General features: G+C 27.7%; 5 protein-coding genes across 5 annotated transcripts; 3 read left to right on the plus strand and 2 right to left on the minus strand.

The window, feature by feature from the left end:
- Positions 1-1,050: 1,050 nt before the first annotated feature.
- On the plus strand, positions 1,051-1,601 carry OCT59_009711 (uncharacterized protein; the record flags this gene model as incomplete). The annotated part of the gene is made up of 4 exons (XM_066132538.1): positions 1,051-1,222; positions 1,294-1,338; positions 1,415-1,493; positions 1,589-1,601. 4 exons carry the CDS (start codon positions 1,051-1,053, stop codon positions 1,599-1,601), a joined length of 309 nt encoding a protein of 102 aa, XP_066000174.1.
- A 2,683-nt stretch (positions 1,602-4,284) lies between these two features.
- On the plus strand, positions 4,285-6,799 carry OCT59_009712 (uncharacterized protein; the record flags this gene model as incomplete). The annotated part of the gene is made up of 6 exons (XM_066132539.1): positions 4,285-4,801; positions 4,898-5,262; positions 5,335-5,512; positions 5,577-5,642; positions 5,707-5,826; positions 5,970-6,799. The coding sequence occupies 6 exons, from the start codon at positions 4,285-4,287 to the stop codon at positions 6,797-6,799; spliced, it is 2,076 nt and encodes a 691-aa protein (XP_066000175.1).
- Positions 6,800-8,974: 2,175 nt separating this feature from the next.
- Positions 8,975-10,284, minus strand: OCT59_009713 (uncharacterized protein; the record flags this gene model as incomplete). The annotated part of the gene is made up of 8 exons (XM_066132540.1): positions 8,975-8,980; positions 9,047-9,066; positions 9,148-9,394; positions 9,475-9,611; positions 9,689-9,773; positions 9,846-9,938; positions 10,020-10,133; positions 10,204-10,284. 8 exons carry the CDS (start codon positions 10,282-10,284, stop codon positions 8,975-8,977), a joined length of 783 nt encoding a protein of 260 aa, XP_066000176.1.
- Positions 10,285-16,013: 5,729 nt separating this feature from the next.
- OCT59_009714 (uncharacterized protein) lies at positions 16,014-16,844 on the minus strand (the record flags this gene model as incomplete). The annotated part of the gene is made up of 3 exons (XM_066132541.1): positions 16,014-16,381; positions 16,467-16,566; positions 16,647-16,844. 3 exons carry the CDS (start codon positions 16,842-16,844, stop codon positions 16,014-16,016), a joined length of 666 nt encoding a protein of 221 aa, XP_066000177.1.
- Positions 16,845-18,047: 1,203 nt separating this feature from the next.
- On the plus strand, positions 18,048-19,451 carry OCT59_009715 (uncharacterized protein; the record flags this gene model as incomplete). Its single annotated transcript, XM_066132542.1, has 4 exons — positions 18,048-18,235; positions 18,376-18,569; positions 18,647-19,219; positions 19,300-19,451. The coding sequence occupies 4 exons, from the start codon at positions 18,048-18,050 to the stop codon at positions 19,449-19,451; spliced, it is 1,107 nt and encodes a 368-aa protein (XP_066000178.1).
- Between the last annotated feature and the right edge of the window lie 2,370 nt (positions 19,452-21,821).

A 21,821-nucleotide genomic window follows, 5' to 3' on the forward strand; every position in this document is an offset into this window, starting at 1 on the left:
TTTTCATAAATAAATAAACAAGTAAATGTTTTTTTATTTATAATGAGTAAATTAAGTATTGAGAAATGGAAGATTTCGGTTTATTACAAGTTAAAATGGTAAAAATTTAAATTTAGATTTTGCCCTACGATAAAAAAATTTTTTATATCCACCATTAAAAAGTCCGAACGGAACAAAAGGTGGAAAAGTTCAAAAAGTATAGAAAAGTTCGTTTCGAACGAACAACAACATCACCAACTGTTTATTCACTCTTTTAGAAACAGTTTAATATAAACTTTATTAGACCTTTAGCATTATTTCACAAAGTTTTTGACGAAACAAAAATTTTCATTTCTTCAGCTGGCAAAGACGAACCATAAAGCTCTACATGTTGACAAGGCTTTGTCAGAAATAGGTTACGGCAAGTGATAAATAATTTTGACAAAAACAAGAAATATAGACCTTAATAGTAGACATCTACGGTTTTGCTCTTTGGCTCTTGGGAATTTTTCGTTACTACTGTTGTTTGGTCGGCACAGCAAAAATTTAGCACGCGATTGGACTCCAAAAATGGTAATGAAGGCTTTCCGGGGGAATGAGAGTGATTTGAGATGTTTGGCCGAAAACCGAAGTCGGTCGTCATGAGGGTGAATGAGGTTTATTAGTGTTCACGGGTCAACAAAAATTTATGACAATAGGGGGGAACGAAGCGACGAAGCGTCAAAGTGTCAAAAATTAATAAATCAGAAACCTAGGCAACCGCAGCCAGTCACATGAAGGATTGTTGGTAATCAGAATCGCTTCTCAAGTCACGTGTTCTCATGTAAAAAAGTTTCGTTAAGTTTAGTTTAGTCACGGGATGATAAAGCAGGGGTAGAGTTTAGTTTACCGTACATTGTAATAGCCCATGGCGTTGTATTACAATATTAATAAAGTTTATATTCAAAAAAAAAGTCCGAAGTATAACATGCGGTTTATACAACATCGGAGGTATATATCATACTCAATGTCGTTTAACTGATTAAAAGCTTAAAATCAGACTCAGATACTCGCGACTTTTAAATGTTAAATATGAACGCGTTTATATCTCGTTCATGGATACTTGTTCTAGGAATCAGAAAATTTTTATTTAACGAAGCTTTTACTAATAAAGTTTCGTTTTCTTCCTTTTTTTTAGACGGCTGTTTTTGGATAATTGGACGCGTAGGACTTCAGGCCTTAAAGTGTGTAAACGATCTCTTTGGTAATTATATAAACTCGTAATTATTTTGAGAAAAGTCAACGTTGTCTTAAGTTTTCGTTGAAAATTCTCAGTTACGGTAACAAATTCAGTAAGGGGAGCTAGCTCTGTTTATACAGGCAAGTTTCGAAATTTTTTCGATCCTCTTTTTTTAAAAAAAAATTTCCTGAATTTTTTTTTTTATATTATTTGTAGGTTCTGACTTCCGATTGTACGAGTTTTTGAATAATCTTGAAAACAACATTAAAAAATTTTTTTTAACTTCTTTTTTCAGGTAAATTTTGAAAAAAAAAATTTCGAAATTTTAAGAAAAACAGTTTTAACATTATTCTTCTTTGTAAAAACATAATATTTTGATATATGATAAAGATGTGTTTGGTGATATTAAGATAAATTCTTCTTAGCGTTACAAGGAAATTCACATGTGAGTAATTGCTGCCATAAGGTAATAAGCTTTGGAAAAATTATTTTGAACCTTTAAAAAAATTTCTAATGTTTTCTTTTTTTTATAGAAATTTTGGCTTCAACTCAGATACGATAGGATAGGATAACATCGGAAAAGACAAAGTAAGTTTCATTATGAAACTTCAATCCCTTTTTATATTTTATAAGAGAAGAAACCTTTTGTTTACGTTCTTCTATTTTCTTTTTTGCAGGATTCGTATTTCATATGTATCAATGAAACGATTTTTTTTAATTTTTTTTTTTTAAGTCTTACTAACCATTTGTCTCTTTTTTTTAGTAGGTCTTTGGAGTTTGGACGCGTAGAAAATTGGATTTCTTTAGACGTATTGGTTTTCAAATCTTGGTAAATATTTTTTTCTTTAATTTGTTTGTAGTAACGAACAGCTACTCACACTTCGTTATTTTTTTCTTAGACAGCGGCTTCTATATTCTTTACGCAGGATTTGGAGAGTTCTTTTTTTGTTTCTTTAATAGTATTGATAATTAAATCCAAAAGATGAAGAATTGCGAAAGAGAAATGAACGCATGCAAAGTAACTGCACGAAGAAATGATCTTCTGGTAAACAAAACCGATAGTAAGATTGGAAGCATATTTATTTTGTTGAGAAATAGGAGAAGCAAGGAGAATTAAATCTATTTGAAGGAGAGTGAGTTTATTACTAAGAATAAGATTACAATTCTTTACTGTTGAGACAACAGTTCGGAGAACGTTAGATTAATCAGGTGATCGTTGATCATGAGGGATCATCTTTGAAGTCAACGTATATAACTTATAATATATTTTACAACAATTTGTTACAATTTATATTAAATATACAACGTTAATAAGGCAATATTACAATTAATGTTATACTGGCTATTGTACGAAGCCCTACAAGACCAATAACGAGTATCTTATGATGGTTTGTATACAATGTATTGTAATATTATTGTAATATTAATTTCATGATGTATTTAGAAAATTTTAGGTTGTTAGTAAAGTACTTGTTGCAATCACCTTTACCATACTAAAATTGAAGCACTTCCTCTATATACTGTAAGACGACATAATAGAAATAACAAACGAAATCTAGTAAGTATATTTTCTTTACATTTTCTTAGTGTGGCAAGTCCCTTTCCTTTAGGTTGCCTTTGTGAGATCACTCTGTTTGATGCAGTGAAAGGGTGACATTATATATATATACACAGAGTGATTTCAGTTTGATCCATGTTGCTTTTGCAAAGTGGTTCTTATGCAGCTCCACAAAGGATATACAACCTAGAGAAGTTTCTTTGAATAAAGTAAACTAATTCTGGAGGAGAATTGGCTATACACTTTATTATAAAGAAACTTACGCTTGATATGCTAAAGAATATCCTTTCTATTTTCTTAGTGTGGCAAGTCCCTTTCCTTTAGGTTGCCTTTGTGAGATCACTCTGTTTGATGCAGTGAAAGGGTGACATTATATATATACACAGAGAGATTTCAGTTTGATCCATGTTGCTTTTGCAAAGTGGTTCTTATGCAGCTCCACAAAGGATATACAACCTAGAGAAGTTTCTTTGAATAAAGTAAACTAATTCTGGAGGAAGAATTGGTTATACACTTTATTATAAAGAAACTTACACTTGATATGCTTGATATGCTAAAGAATATCCTTTCTTACTTAATGAACATTTTCATTAACAAAATTTTCTATTATTAGAAGATGATAATCATTGGGATGCACGTATACATAAGTACTTTTGGTGCAAGATAATCGTGAAATGTTTGATGATTGGTGTTAAGTCATGCACGTTTGTGTTTAGCGGTAAGCCAGTAGTAGTATAGAATTTTGAGCATCTTTTTTGGTGCTATGATTTCCAGGCAGGATTCGTCAGAGAAATTTTCTATAATAATACTCCATAGGTTGATATCGTAAATATAATCAACAGCAGATTTATCTTCAAATCTGACGATCAGTTGTTTGAAGGAAGGGCGTTTGTTGTAAGAGGTCCGAGATTGTCCTGGATTATTTTGTGGTGAATTTGTGTTTTGTCCATCATTGGGTCTTCGTGTGTTTCTGAAGGGTCCCTGGGTTGGTCGTTTGATAATCTCTGTAAGAACTGATTGATTTTTTCATATAATTGCTAGATGTTGGATGAGCATTTGTTTATTATGCCAGGTTTGTGGAGCAGCCAACTGATTGTGGCGCAACAAAAATCATAAAAAGAAAATTTTTCTAATAAAAAATTGCCATTAAAAGTCACTAGCTAGGTGTAATTTTTGTGCTCTTAAAGTGACAAAGGCAATTTTAATATCGTTATCGACTTCAATCAATTGCTTATGAGCAAAGTGTTAAATTTTAATTTTTCTATTTTAAAAAATTATAAAATAATAATTTTAATTTAATAATTAATTTAATGAATAAATAGACGATACAATTATACAAAATTGCTACCACTTAGAATAAACTATATATAAGGAAATGAAAAAAAGGGAACTCATTGTTTTTGTGGTGAAAAAAAAAAATTTAGTATATGTAGTACAATATGATGCAAGTTACGCTGAGTAATCGGTTGTGCGACATGTGCGACATGTCTCCTTAAAAATTTTTTTTTTTTAAAAAAAAGAGTTTATTATGGCTAATGAACGTTCAAAAGATGATTCCTCTGAAAAATTATTTTCTGATAAACCTCTTCAAGTTATTGAAAAACTTGGATTTAGTTATTATGAATTAAATAATAAATTTATTAATTTATTAGAAGAGAATCAAAGGATTAAACAACAATGTAAAAATCTTGAAGAAAAAAATCAAGAAAATTTACGTTTAAATTCAGAATTAAATGAAAAAAATCAAGAAATTTCACGTACAAATTTAAATATAATCGAAGAAAATAAAGAAGTTTCACGAATTAATTCTGAATTAAAAGAAAAACTTGAAGAAAAGGAAAAAAAATTTGAAGAATTTCAACAACATGTTTCAAATTTGGAAAATCAAAGGAATGAAGAATTACAACAATTACAAAAACTTGAAATGATGTCTCAAAATTTAGATAAAAATTTAGGGATATTAAAATTAGAAGAAATTGATGAGAATATTATTAAAACTTTTAAAGAAAATAATGAAGATTTCTTTGCAAACTTTTCAAACAAAGGTATGATGTTAATTATCGTATGTAGTATATTTTTTTAAAAAATTTGCAAATATTGTTTAATAACGAAATTAATTATATTTTTATACCTTAAAAAAGATCCAGATGAATCACTACCTTATCCTAATATTAAAGTCGTCGTTGGGTTAGACTTTGGATTAACTTATTCCGGATTCTCTTATTGCCATGTTGCTAATAAACAAAATATATGTTCAAATGAAATATGGCCTAGGGGAATTAGCCAGTTTAAAACAAATACAGTTCTTCAATATGATTATGAATATAATAATGTGTTACTTTGGGGTGCTCCAGCTTTAGCCAGTAGACCAAATCGTCGAATCGAAAGAAATAAGCCTGTCGAATTATTCAAATTATGGTTGGGCAACCTAGATGAACATTTAAAACCGCATCTTCCAGTTGATTATAAAAAGGCTATTACTGACTATCTTAGAGAAATTGGAAAGGTATGAATCAAAATTAGTTATAGCATAATCTAAGTTATATTTTTTTTTTATACTTATTAATTTTAATTTAAGGTCATTAAAGATAAAATTGCAACCCATTGGAGTGTTAATTTTTTTGAAAATGTTCTATTAGTTCTTTCTGTTCCTGCAGAATATTCAGAAAAAGATAAAGGTATTATGAGAGAATGTGCTTATAATGCAGGTCTCATTAATGATTTTAATTCGAAAAATCTACAATTTACCACGGAACGTAAGTAATGTAAGAAGAATCTAAAAAGCTAGGATTTTAACTAATAAACTAATTTTTATTACAGCTGAAGCTGCAGCAATTTATTGTATGGAAAATAAATTAAATGAATTACAAGAGGATGACATAGGAAGTAAGTTATTACTATGAATTTAATTATCTTAAAAAGAATAATTAACTTAACTAATTTTTATCAGTGACTTTTATGGTTGTTGATTGTGGTGGTGGTACTGTTGACTTAACTACTCGCAAGTTAGTTGGAATTAATCCATTACAATTAGGCGAAGTTAAAGAACGTATTAGAGATTTCTGTGGAAGTACATTTGTAGATAAGATGTTTATTGATTTTTTACGTAAAAAACTTGGAACTCGAGCCATAGAACTATTAATGGAAAATTATTATAACCAATTTCAATTTCTGGTCCAAGGATACTGTGAAAATGTAAAGTACCTTTTACAGGAGATAATAGAGAATTTAATTATGAACTAGATATTGAAGAGTATGCTCCAGCTTTATTGCAATATGTCGATGAAGAAATCAGGGAAATGATGGAAGAAAATGGATGGATGATTAATATTAAATATAATGACATAAAGTTAATGTTTGATCCTATAATTGAAAGTATTCTCCACTTGATACGTAAGCAACTTGATGTTATTCAAGAAACTTGTTCAAAAATGTTCTTAGTTGGAGGTTTTTGTGAAAACAAATATTTACAAAATAGAATTAAAAAGGAATTTCAAGATACCGTAAAACTTATTGAGGTTTCCGCTCAACCTATTGCAGCAATTTCACGTGAGGCTGTAGTTTATGGGTCGAATATTTTAGAATATAAGGAGAGTGATAAAGAGAGTGGTATTTTTTCAATTGTTCTTAAATATACTTATGGAGTTAAATTGTGCTTCGATTGGAAAGAAGATATTGACTCCTCTTATAGTAAAACTACAGATGGAAAAAATTTTAAATTTAATCCTTTGGTGAAGAGAGGGACGAAAGTAGAAGTTGATCAAGAATTTAGCTTAGATCATCATAATCTCCCTCTTTCATGCCAAAAAGTATATAATTTTCAATTATATAGAACTCCTGAATATAATGCAGAATATTGTGATGCACCTGGAATGGAATTAGTAGGGACTATGCAAATTGACCTTCCCGAAGTTCATTTAGGTTTCGATAGGCCACTTTCCTTTGGAATTTCTTTTGGTCATCAAATGGAAATTACTGCATTTGCGAGGAATTTATTAATTGGACAAACATATGTAACTACATTTGGTCCAAATGATGTTTAAAAGTTACCATTCAATGTTATTATATTTAAAATTATTGTAATTTATACGATTGATAAATTCCATTACTTATAATCTTAATGTATATACTAGTTGTTTAATAATATAGTTTAAAAGAACTTTAATAAAAGATGCAAAGTAAAAATAACATAAAACAGCAATATTTATTATTAAATTATTTAACACTTAAGGTGAGAATTTGCCATACACTATTATGATACAAGATTTTTTTTTTCTTGTGTTTTAAGTTTTTGTTAAGGAATTATTTAAGAGATAATAATGTTTATAAATATTTCATTCATAATATAAAATATAAAACGGGTATAAGAGTATTACTAAAACCTGCATTATATTTTCCAAGTAGCTAATTATAACCGATTTTTAGGTCAAATTATTATTTGCATTCTTACCAAACTAACTCTTGAAGTTACAGCTTGATAATCCGACATTTAGATTAATTTTGGAAACTTTCTTCATAACAGGTTAAATATGAGAGAAAAGCTTTTATAAATTTACAAAAAAGCAGATTTATTTCGTTAATTCAATTTTTATGATATTGAAGCTACAGATTTTTTCTTGCGATTACTTTGACGACCCTATGAAAAAAGCCTGTGTGATTTTTGTTGAAAAAACATCCAATTAAATTCACTATGATTTCTGTATATTTGACCATACAATAATTGTGCTAAAAATTGCAATAAATCACACAATAGTTGTATGGCAATCATACAATAATCATCCAATTTATGACCTGATTTTATATAATTATTGTCTAATTTTTGAGCCAAATTTTGGGCCGAATTTTAGGAATTATTCTGGGCCGAATTTAGAAATTATTGTGAGCCGAATTTTAGGAATTATTAGGAATTATTATGGCCGAATTTAGGAATTATTGTGGGCCGAATTATTAAGAATTATTATGGCAAATTTAGGAATTATTGTAAGCCGAATTTAGGAATTATTGTGGGCCGAATTTTAGGAATTATGATTACAGTAAGTTAAAATTTGGTCAGTAACGATTAACGACAAGCAAATTTATAAAGTGAAATTATGGATTTTTATTAATTTAATATACAAAATAAAACACTATATTTGATATGAATTATAAATGTAGAAAACTATAAAAAAATATAAATATATATATATAATAATTCATAAATAATATACTATCGCTGTATTAGATATAAACTATAAATTAAAACTATAAATGTATAAAGAAAATAAAATCAAATATTAAAGAAAGTAAAGTAAATTATTGGTATAAGTAAATTATTAATATTAAAAATAAAAAAGTATGAAGTTAGTAAAGAAAGCAAAATTAGAATTAGTAAGTAGTATGGAAAGTAAATTGTTAGCATTTGTTAGCGTTAGTAATAATAAAAAAAAGAAAGTAAAATAAATTATTGTAAGTAAATTATTAATATTAAAAATAAAAAAGTATGAAGTTAATAAAGAAAGCAAATTAGTAAGTAGTATGGAAAGTAATTGTTAGCGTTTGTTAGCGTTAGTAATAATAAAAAAAAGTATAAAGTTAGTGAAAAAAGCAAGTTAGTAATTGAAATGTAAAAAAGTTAGAAAATAAATAAAAGGAAAAAAAAATAAATTTTCTTACCGAAAAGAAAGTTTGAAGAAAAAAAGTTTGAAGAAAAGAAAGTTTGAAGAAAAGAAAGTTTGAAGAAAAAAAGTTTGAAGAAAAAAAAGGTTAAAAAAAATAAACAAATATTTTCTGCGTAGTAAAAAAAGTAAGTTAGTAATGTAAAAAAGTTAAAAAATAAATTCTGCGTAGTGAAAAAAGTAAGTTAGTAATGTAAAAAAGTTAAAAAATAAATAAACGAAAAGAAAAGTTTGAAGAAAAAAGAAAAAAAGTTTGAAGAAATAAAAAAATAAACAAATATTTTCTGCGTTATATTTATTATTTATTTTGATGATCAGATCACGTGGTATAATATAATTTAATTTTAATTGGACGATCAGATCACGTGTATTATATACATAATTTTAATTGGACAATTTCTTTTATTTTCCAAACTAACCGGATAAGTAGTGACACAAAATTTTAACTAACGAAAAATGAACTTTTAAACTTTAATTTTGTATTAGTTACAAAATTTCATTACAAAAGCAATACGACAACACAAAAATTTACTTTATTTAAAATATATATGCATATTATGTATGTTATCTCTAATTTATGAAATAAAATAAAATATTAGTATTTGTAACTAATTAATTTCAAATTAAATAACTTACTTTATTATTTTCGTTATAATCTAAAATAAAAATAAAAATTAATTGATTATTATAAAAAATTTTTTGTAATATAAAATGAAAAAATAAATATTAATTATTACCTTTTCGCGGTTGATTGGAAATCCGCCCAGATTTTTTTCTTTCATTTTTTTTCTTCCCGCTCTTTTCGCTGGCATTTGTATTGCCAACGTCTGTACTATTATCATTTTTTTTCTTTCCGCTCTTTCCGCTGACATTTGTATTGGTATTGTCAACGTCTGTATTATTATCATTTTTTTTCTTTCTGCTCTTTCCGCTGACATTTGTATTGGTATCGTCAACGTCTGTATTATTATCGTTATTATCAGACTTCAAGAAAAGTTTAAAAGAGATATAACTGAAGTTAAAAATATGTTTTTAACAAAATGCTTATACTATATATATTATACCTTATCTGATAAATCATCTGCAGTTCCACTACTACTAATGACCACTTTGTTTTTAATTTTATCTCTAGTGATCACCGATTTATTCTTTTTTAAAATAACTTCCGTTTCCTTCTTCTTTAGTTTTTTTTGGTGGGCACCTTTTATAAAATTCAAAAATTAATACGTATTTATTTTTATAAATAAATATAATTCAAAAGATGAAATTATTATTTACGTTTATTGTTCATCGAGCGGCGAAATAATTCTTTGATAGCCCAATCTCCTGTTGTTTTGGGAAAATGACTATTATTCCCTTTGAACTGAAAAAAAATTTTGTTAAATGTATTATAAATGTATTGATTTAAAGTATGATTAATTTACAATATACTCACCTTCTCGATAATTTTTAATATTGCTCTCCTCTCCTGCTTTTCCCAGGACGTTTCAACATCGATATACGCTTCAATTAGGTCACGTATACTTGACTAGTAAAATATATAAAAGTTAAATCCTAAAATGATAATACATGAATTATATCAACAATTACATATTTATATATTACAAACTTTGTAACCATTAAATTCCTCATTAGTCAGGTTTAAAATTTTTGCAATATTAATGTAAGCACCGGTTGGTTTGGAAATTGATACAGTTTCATCCACCACTTTTTCTAGAATTCTCTATATTTATAATTAAAACTTAATGTTAAAAAGAGATCAAACTGCAATATAAATGCTAAAATTAACTTACATTTTGTTGAACAGGAAGATCTGACGATTTTTTTGATTGATTAAGAACGGTTATTTTATTTAATTTTTTGTTAGTAGCCATAACAAAAAAATCCAAATGTAATGAAGAGAAATTCAGATAGAACGAAGAAAACGAAGAAAAAAAGAATGAATTAAATTTCTCTGAATTTATATTAACTTGACGAGGTTTTTTTTTTAAAAAAAAAGGTAGAAACATTAGCGATTTTTCCTAAAAAGGAAAGATAAACGAATAATTTTTTTTTAAAAAAAAAAGGCAGAAACATCATCGACATTTCTTAAAAAAGAAAAATACAACGATCAAATTTTTTTTCTAAAAAAAATTGATAGCGATATTGTGTACAAAAAAGGAATATAAAAGGGTTTTTATAACATCTATTTTTAGCTATTTCAACAGTTACGGTAGAGTTTTTTAAATAAAGAATAATAAAATGAATAAACGATACAAATTATTATAACAAATTATTATAATCGTGCGTGACTTAATAAAAATATGAAGATTTCACACTAGATTTAGTATTAATATTTTTTGGGAAGTTGTTTCCTATTTTTTTTTTTTTTTTTTTAAAAAAAAAAAAAGTAGAAACATTATCGATTTTCTTAAGATTTTTTAAAAAAAATTGACAATATTTGACAGCAATATTGTATACAAAAAAGGAATACAAAAGTGACAATATTTGACAGTAATATTGTATACAAAAAAGGAATACAAAAAGGGGTTTTTCATCATAAGACTTCAACCGAAGACCAAAGTTTCTTAAAGCGATCTTTTTTTTTTTAAAAAAAAAAGAACAATCTTTTTTTTAAAAAATGACAGCATTCGAAGTACAAAAAAGGAATACAAAGGAGGTTTTCATATCTATTTTAAAATTACACAGCCATTTTATCATAAGATTTTAACCCCTATAAAAAATTTTTATCCGAATTTTTCCATTATTTCTCCGTGTCTTCCGTGTCTTCCGTAAAAATTCCGTGAAAATGATACATTCACGGATATCGAGATGAAAATTTCCATGATTTAAAGCTATTATTAATTCTATTAAAATGATACATTCATAAAAAAAAACATGGAAAGATAAAATACGGATCATATTTTTACAGGAATGTAATACTTATTTAAAATAATAGTTATTTAATTTGATGAATAATTGTTGACGTAAAAATATATTTTTTTTGACGACAAAAAAATAGTGATAGTATTACTGTAGATTAAGTGTTAGATCCTCGAACGAGGATAATTTTTTTTAAGATGATTAATCCGTCGTTAATCGCAACGAAATAAATGGGTGTGTAACACTGGTGTAAAGATGTATGTAAAGAGATATGTATAATGCTTTTTTTTAAAAAAAAAATAGGCAGAAACATTATCAATTGTTCTTAAAAAAAAAAATCTTTTTTTTAATACAATATTCGAAGTACAAAAAAGGAATACAAAAGGAGTTTTCATCTATTTTTAAATTACACAGCCATCTTAAAACGACAGGAATATTTGTGTACAAATTATTCCGAATAAAGATAAATCAAAATTTTTTAGCTTATAAAATCTGAAACATAAATTTTATGCAGTGTGAAAAAAAAAAGTATTTTAGTTTTTAATTTTTATAAATCTTGTATAGTGTAAAAAAAAAGTGTTTATTTTTTATAAATTGTGAAAAAAAAGTATTGGAAAAAAAATGTCGAATAATAAAGTATTATGTATATGTTCCAAATGTAAAAAAAAAGGATCAGATAATATTGGTAAATATGTGCATCCTACTACCAAATGGAGACATATTAAAAATGCAAAAAAGAATTATAATTTTAGCGACAACGATGATGTTAGCGACGACGACGATAGCGATAATGATGATAATAATAATAATAATAACGATCATGAGGACGATAATAACGATAACGATAATGATGATAATAATAACGACCACGACAAAGACCACGATGACGATAACGATCACGATGACGACCACGATAATGATGGCGATAATGATGATAATAATAACGACTACGACGATAATAATCATGATGATAATGATGTAGAATATAAACAGTAAGTATTAAGGAGAATATTTCTGTTATTCGTTAACTAATAATGATTATTAAATGTTTTATATTATATTTTAATTGTAATGATGATAGGAGGAATGAATTTGATAATAGATCTTCAAGATCTCCTACTCCCGTTCTCATGGTAATTGATGATGATTGCTATGATGACAATCAAGAACACCATGACAATCGTGACAATTCTGATGAAAAAACAGAATCATCAACTGCAACTGAATCTGAATCTTATGAAAGTTTATATGATTCTTTTGATGATAATAATACGTTTGAAGTATTACAAAAAGGACTATATAGTAGCGATAATGAATCATCTGATGACGGTATTAATTTAACAGAAGGTAATATACGCAATATTTATTTATTTATTTAAAATTATTTATTATTAATGCAAATACATATTATTTGTAGGGTCTAATATTGTAGGGTCTAATATTAATAGTATTAATGATGAAGTTGCTAGAGGTTTACGTCTTCTTGAAGTAAAAACTCGACGAAATATTACTGATGCAGCCTTTAAAGAAATTGTTACTGCAGCTAGTGGTAATTTTACAAGTCAATATACACTAATAAAAACACTTAAAAATATAGTTCCTATTAAACCAATTTGGGTTGATATGTGCATAAATTCATGCTGCGCTTTTACTGGTAATTTGGAAACATTAAATAAATGTACCTATTGTAAAGCTGAACGTTATCAAGAAGGAGGACGACCAAGAGCACAAGTAGCATATTTTTCAATTCAGAATCGATTTAAAATTCAATATCAAGATCCAACACGCGCAAAACAATTACGTTATCGTTCTGAATATATTACCAGAGAAGATAATGGTGCTATTGGCGATGTATTTGACGGCTCACAATATAAATATCTATCCCAAGAGGGATATTTTCAAGACGATCGTGATATTGCACTTTTAGGTTCTGTTGACGGTTATCAACTATTCAAACAAAAATGTGATGATTGTTGGATAGTTTTATTTATTAATGCTAATTTGCCACCCCATCAACGTGTAAAAAAAGAAAATTTACTTATTACTTCAATCATCCCGGGTCCTAAAGCTCCAAAAAATTTTAATTCTTTTATGAAACCAATAGTTGAAGAATTATGCTTATTAAATGGTAATTTTAATTACATACATTATGATAAAACTTAATGATAAAAAAAATATATTAAAAATAATTGTAAATTTGTAAATTTGTAGATGGTGTTGAATGCTATGATGGTGCTACGAATGAGAATTTCCTCTTAAAAGTTACGGTACTTTCCTGGTCTGGAGATACTCCCGGATTGTCAAAACTTGCTTGCTTAACTGGACATAATTCATACATGGCATGTCGTTACTGTGATCTTCGTGGGATATATAATAATCATGTATATTATCCTACAACACCACCACCATCAATTGAAACATATAAAACTTATAATCCATCAGATTTACCAAAAAGAACTCATAGAGATTATATGATAAGAATTGAACAAATAACGACAATACCGCCATCAAGAACACGCGATACATTAATTTCTGATTTAGGTAAATAATAAATCTATTGCAACATAATTTTTTTTACTATAAAATTAATAATTATTATTTTGAAATAGGTGTTACAGGACGTAGTGTTTTATTAGAAATAGAAACAACTCGATTTCCTACATGTTTTCCAATAGATATTATGCATTTGTTTTATGAAAACATCGCATTATATATGTTAAAACATTGGATGGGTTGTTTTTTTAAAGATTCTATTCTTAATGATCAGCCATATGTAATTAACAACAAACAATGGACTGAGATTGGGATTGAAATGGAAACCGTAAGAAAATCCATTCCAACTGATTTTGGTCGACCACCACGAAATATCTTACATCACCATAATGGTTACAAAGCAGAGGAGTGGGCTTCATGGATAACCTTATATTCTTTACCTTTATTAAAAGATCGTTTGCCGGCAAATTATCTTAAAGGTTGGTCCTTTTTTGTTAAAGCTGTTCAGCTTTGTCAAAAACGAGTATTATCTTTACATGATCAAGAAGAAATAAGGAAATTATTATTGCTATTTTATCAACATTATGAACGGTATATATATTACAACATTTATTTTATTTATTGAATTATTGTTCTTTTATTAAAATAATATTATTTTTAGTTATTATTATCAGTTTTTGGCTGCCCGACTAAGTGTAATGAAAGTATGCTTTCATTATATTTTACATGTTGCTGATAGTATTCAGGATACTGGACCATGTTGGTCAACATGGCAGTTTCCTATGGAACGTACTTGTGGAATGTTACAACCGCTAGCAAAATCACGCCTCCATCCATATAAAAATCTAACAAACAATGTATATTTGTTAGAATTATTTAATAATTTGTGTTATTTTAGAAAATTTTATGACCAGATCTTTCCTCCTATATCTGATAAAAAATATAAAGAGCACTTGGTTTATACAAATGAGAATTATGAAGAAGAATTTCAATGGCCTTCTAAACCATATACTCTTACATTCCAAGAAGTTAAAAAAATAAAAGATCATTTATGTGTAATAGATGATCGTGCATCAGAAATGCGATTAAATGTATGTATTATTTTATTTTATGTTATTTTATTTTCAATTTTAAAATTAAATATTGACTAATATTTACATTTTTTACATTTTTTAGGATTTTGAAACCAACGGAACAAAATTTGGTCGTTTAATAACTTCCGATGGTCGAGTAATTGGGTCAGAATGGATACGTAGAAATAAAGACTGGGCACGAATTAATTACACTGTTTTGGTTAGTATTTAATGCAATATAATCATTTATTAATTTTGTAAGTTTTATTTAATAATTTTCATTTTAGACCCGTTTAGAAATTGACAAATGGGCTCACTTACCAAGTGCAATCCCAGAATTCGTAACTAAATCATTTTACGCCCAGGTTAATTATTATTTTTTATACGGGTATATGGATCAGAAAATAATGCTAGCGAACGTAACATGGACAAATGAAGTTAATGAAGATTCATTAGGTACAACTTCCTTTGTAGGTGATGGTTCTACACAATTTATTGATGTTACTGCAATCAATAGATGTGTAGGTTTTATGAAATTGGGACGTAAAACATATATTATTGATAAGGAATGTATGGAAGAATAGAAATAAACAATTTAATTAAAAATTGTCAAATAATCTGAAATTGTATTACGCGCGATGTGTATGTCGGATTTCTTAAATAAAACTTTCTTAAATAAAACTGTAGGGAAAATTCTTATTAGTTCTTTTTGTATTGTAAATTTTATAACGCCCTATATTATACGTAATTTCAATCTAATAAAATTAGAAATAAACGTCTGCCTTACTTGCCGTTAAAATCTGAATAAGTATTTGCAATAGTTCTCAAATAAGTATAGAATTCTTTACCGATATCTGGACTAATAACAGACGTATTTATTATAACAGACTGCATAGACGACGTATTGTAATGTATTATAATAACGTTTATAAATAAAATTGTTTATAGTTAAATATAACAATTAGGCAGGCATTCATTTGGCCAATTTAGCCTTTATAATAAAAATCGCGTTAATATTATAGCAATGATAATAATATAAAAATTTTTTTTATTAAAATGAATAATATTAATTAATTAATTATTAAAACGTTAATATATACTAAGAAATAAGCAATAATTATAATAATATGAAATTAATTAATTAACATCAAGCCTCGCAATTTAATTAACATTAATTAATCATCGTCGATTTCCCAAATTGCGAGGCTTGCGAGGCTTGATTGAGAACCTCCTTCTTCTTCCTCAAATATTTGAACCACTTCCTGTTCCTGATCCTGCTGCTGCTGTTGCTGTTGCCTTTGTTGATCCTGCTGTTGCTGTTGCTGTTGCCTTTGTAATTTTTGATCCTGATCCTCCTGATTCTGATCTTGATCCTGCTGCTGTTGTTGTTGGCTAAGTAATTTTTTTTGATCCTGATCTTGATCCTGATTCTGATCCCGATCCCGATCCCGATACTGCCGATTCTGATCCCGCTGCTGTTGCTGTTGTTGTGTTTGTGACCGTTGCCGTTGCAATTGTGTTTGTGACCGTTGGAATTGCAATCCTAAAAATATTATTTAGAATTTAATATTATTTAGAATTTAAAAAAGAAATTAAAACACTTTACAAGATGATTCAAAAGTTAATACTTGGTTTTTTCCAAAACTTATTTCTGAATTCTAAATAATATCTTTCCCCGTTTCTTGTTATTTTTCCCCTCGGATCCTTAATAATAGATAATTCCATACTCTAAAGATTATAAATTAGTAAATTAGCCTACATTTGAAGAGATAATGACAATATTGTATAATATTATATTGAATATTTACCCGGCAATCCTTTACAATACCATGGAATTTTTCGCTCGCTTGACGTCCAGTATAAACTGTTTTGAATCTTTGGTTGATTTTTCCAGCGGTTGAGATCCACCAAGCTCGCTTGCAATTACCACCGCCAAGCGAGTGGTAATGTGCATTACCTTCTTTCCTTTCATCGATGAGCATTCTTACTTCATCGTCGGTCCACATAATGTTAATTGAAATTGAAATATTTTTTTTTTTTTTGAAGAAAAAAAATTTTGAATTAATTTTTTTTTAAAAAAAAATGTAAAATGGAAACGAATGAATTTGATTTAATTTTTTTTTCATAAATTAAATAATACTTACGTTTTAATGATGTAATAAATATCAATAAATTAAAAAAAGTCTAATAAATAATATTACTTATTAATGATGTAATGAATTACTACGCTGATTGATCAAATTGAATTACTTATGTTTATGTGTAATTCTGCAATTTTACCCGCGACTCACCCGTGACTCACCCGCAATAATATAATACTTATAATATACTGAACACCGCGACTCACCCGCGACTCACCCACGACTCACCCGTGACTCACCCCGTGACTCACTCGCAACATTACTAAACACTTTATAACCATCTTTCTATAAAAAAAATTACACAAATTTGAACCTTTTTATCAATTGAAAAAAAGAATTTAATCACTTATTACTTTATCAACAGCGGCCTCAATTTCGAATGGTATGTGATTACAAAATGATGATCTAATACTCAACAGCGGCCGCCTCAATTCAAATATATTCGAATGGTATGTGATAACAAAATGATGAATTTACCTTAAGTGCTCGCTAGACGTTTCAATGATTTTGGTTTAGTTTTTAACAAAATGTAATACTTCATAACTAAATGTACAAGCATTTGACCTGACCACTGGTCTACCATTATTTTTTTGCGTCATTGATTTTTTAAATGCGCCATTTATTATTTTTGCGCTACTATTTATTTCACAATTGGATTTCTTATATGACCGATATGCAAAATTGCATGTGATATTTTAATAAACGTTTTGCACTATATGTGTATTCTGCAGTTAGCCCATTATTTTATTTATATGGTTAAATTTATAATACTAGATTATCAATTATTACGCCAAAATTCTAAAAAATACTATGTACGTATATATATATAATGGAATATTCCTTAATTTAGAAATTTACCATGATTTTAAAATTTTTTCCGTACAAAAAAAATTTTTTTCCATGATTTTTTACTAAAAAAAAAAATTCCCCTAATTCCATGATTTTTAATTTTTTTTTACCTCCTTAAAAAAAAAAAAATAAAATAAAATGGATTTTATTTCAAGTCTCTCACCTTTCTCGCGTCTCTCACCTTCTTCGTATCTCTCACCTCGCTTCTAATTCTAAAAAATGAATACCAATAATAATAATAATAATAATAATAATAATAATAATAATAATAATAATAATAATAATAATAATAATAATAATAATAATAATAATATTCTATTTGCTCATCAAACAACAATGCAGGAGTTTAAAGAAGGAACTAACTCTATTCATAAAACGACGCTTAACGCGCTTATTAATAACTTGCAGTAAGTAAAATAATTAATAAAAGAAATAAATAAAGTAAAAAAATAGATAAATAAATAAATAAATAAAAGAAAAATCTTTAATTATAATCTTATAATCTTAAAATACATTTTTTGTTTTTTTGACGACTTGTAATAAACAGACCACCAGTATTTGGAAGTGGGAGAACTTCTACGTTTAGTTCGTTCGGAGTACCTTCGTTTGGAGCACCCTCGTTCGGAGTGCCTTCGTTTGGAGCACCCTCGTTCGGAGTACCTTCGCCTTCGTTTGGAGCACCCTCGTTCGGAGTACCCTCGTTCGGAGTACCTTCGTTCGGAGTATCCTCGTTCGGAATTGGTAATAAAATTAATAAAATTTGTTTTTTATATATATATATATTTAACTTTAAAACAACTTCTATTATATTATTATAGCTGCGGCAAGAGCAGCAACAATAGCAGCAACGACCACAGCAGCAACAACAACACCAACACCAACCGCACCAACAACAACAAGTGCACTAATACTAGCTGCACCAACACTACCAACCACATCAACAACCACATCAACAACCGCATCAACAACCGCATCAACAACACCACCAATACCAACCGCATTAACAACTACATCAACAACCGCATTAACAACCGCATCAACAACCGCATCAACAACACCACCAATACCAACCGCATTAACAACTACTGCTGCATCAACCGCAACAACAGCAGCTATTGCAACAACAACAATAGCAGCAGCAACAACAACAACATATCACCAGTCATCAATTCCATCATACTGGCCTTTACAGCAGCAGCAGCAGCAACAGCAGCAACAGCAACAGCAACAGCAACAACAGCAACAGCAGCAGCAGCAACAGCAACAGCAACAGCAGCAACAGCAGCAACAGCAACAGCAACAGCAGCAACAGCAGCAGCAGCAATGGCAACGGCAGCAGCAACGCCAGCAGCGTATGCAGCGCCGACAGCGTGAATGTTTTGAATCAACGGGTAATAAAATTTATTAATTTAATGTAAAAGTAAATTTTATAAATTATTTAATAATAAAATTTTTAAATTAATAAAAATAGGAGCTGTTTGCTATTATTGTAATGATAATCATTACATCTTCGCTTGTACTCAAATACCGAAAGAGTACAAAGGCCGTTGCGTTAATTGCTGGGCGGACGATCATATGGTTATGAGTTGTAATAATGTTAAAATAAGAGAGCCTTGGCTCTAAATTTTTTAATTTTTTAACTTTTTTCTAATCTTTTTAATTTTTTAAGTTAGATTAAAAATTATTTTCTGAATCATGTTATGTTCTCGAACATTTTTCCGATTGGGGTCGGATAATAAAAGATTAATTAAAATATTCGATTGGGGTCGAATATTTTTCTTTTTCCGATTGGGGTCGGATATTAATCTTTTAAAAAATGTTCGATTACTATTTTTTTTTTGTCCGATCGATTGGGGTCGAATTAATTTTTGATTACTATTTTTTTTTGTCCGAGTCGGATTAATTTTTTTAAAAAACGTTCGATTGGGGTCGAACCAATATAATAAAAAAAAATTTTTTTATAAAATTATATATTTATTTTCATATATATTATTTTTAATATTTTTTATTTATTTTTAATATTTTTTATTTATTGATATTATTAATTCGCAATTCGTAAAAAAAGTAAACATGAAAAAATTTACATTACATTTATATAATGATCGGTAGGAATAGTAGTGATAATAAAATGCGTTAATATTCGTTAATACCAATAATTAAATGCGTTAATACTAAGAATCTCTAATCGTTTTAGATCTAAACATGAATAACGACGATACTTGATGTAAAACTTGTTTCTATTAGTTAGTAAATAGTATGTACATGAGAGGTAACAGCAATCCGAAAGGTGCGTTACTTTATAAACTGGTAAACTTTATAGAATAAAATAACAGCTAAAGGAAACGAAAATAATGAGATATTACTAAGGTATACAAGGTATAGGTATCATGTATCATTCAGCGATATTAAAACAGCACCAAGTTATGTATGATAAGTTTATACGAAGTTTATATCAACGACGAAGTTTAATTTTCTAGATCTTTTATTAAAAATTGGAATAATAATGAATTTCTAAGTATTTTTCTATTTATTATTTTATTTAAGAATTTTTTTTATAATAAAACTTGCTTAGTAATACAGTATATAATAAAATCAATAAAATCAATAAAATAAGTTTCATATTGCATAAAAAATTTTTTTATTTAATTAAATTTTTTTATTTAATTAATTATATTAATACAGTATATTTATTATAAAAGATTATTAAGGAAAGGTAAAAAAATTAAGTAAATTTAGAATGTGACGAAGGTGGATAAGGAAATAACGCGAGCGTGATGGTAGTTGCAGATGGTATGTGTATATGGTGGCGGCGGCGGTTATTGTGGTGGAGGAGGAAGTAATTGTAGTAAAGGAAGTGATCGAAAAAGTAATTATAGAGACGGAAAAGGTGATCGTGATGAAGCGATTATTGTGATGTTTGCAGATATTTTCGGTTTTACTATAATATAAAAACTTGATACACGATTATAATATGGTTGAATTACGGTTAAATGGGTTAAATGATATTAAATGTATATTATAGAAACGCGGTTCTGTTATAATAAAATAACTTGATCGCTAATATTATTATAAATTATAAGTTAATTTAAAATAAATACATTGTAGGTAAACAGTCATATATATTACTTTTTAAATACATTCACAATTCACAATTAAAGTAAAATGATCTCCCATCGTACAATTGTAACGATTGTACTAAAATAAACGTATATTTCGTATATTTTCAAATATTGTACAATAATCGCACAATTTTTATATCCTAAACTTTTATTGCACAAAAGTTGAACGTTTTCTGTATACTTAATTTAAGTTTATTTTCAATTGTACAAAGATCGCACATTTTCAATACACTATAAAATCGACATGGCCATTTTTATCCAAAAAACTGCAATAATTGTATGATTTCCGCACGGACTTGAACAAATATTGCACAAAAATTGGATGATCTTTTTTCATAGGGCGAAAGATCACGCACGTACATGCAAATTATCATAAGCATAATGTTATTAACGTTATTTATGCAATAAAATGATGAATATCAATATTTTACTAAAAAGATAATGGAATTATTCCTAACAATTTTGAAAAGATGGTATAAAATTATTATTTGTTTGAAAATCTTTAGCAACTCACCCAAATATTACTGCTTAATATGAACGTTTATAACGTTAATAAACTAGTAAATAAGAAAATATGTATTAGTTATTTAGTATATACCGTATATAGTTTTGAATAAAAAATACAATTTATTTGTTAATTTTTTGAATCACATTTTATAAATATTTTTAGGTTTCACCCGTTCTGATACTTCTTAACACACATAATAATCGACCTTTGTAAGCCAATTGAACAATTTATGATCCATGTCAATGTAAGTTTGGCATTCATAAATTTATCCTGAGAGGGAGAAATTTATCTTTTACAGTATGATTAGATAAAGTTTGTTAAATGATTAAGCAAATTGTTAAAATTGAAAAGTTGTAACTATGTACT

The sequence above is a fragment of the Rhizophagus irregularis genome, chromosome 18, assembly GCF_026210795.1.
Source record: "Rhizophagus irregularis chromosome 18, complete sequence".
Taxonomy (NCBI): domain Eukaryota; kingdom Fungi; phylum Glomeromycota; class Glomeromycetes; order Glomerales; family Glomeraceae; genus Rhizophagus; species Rhizophagus irregularis.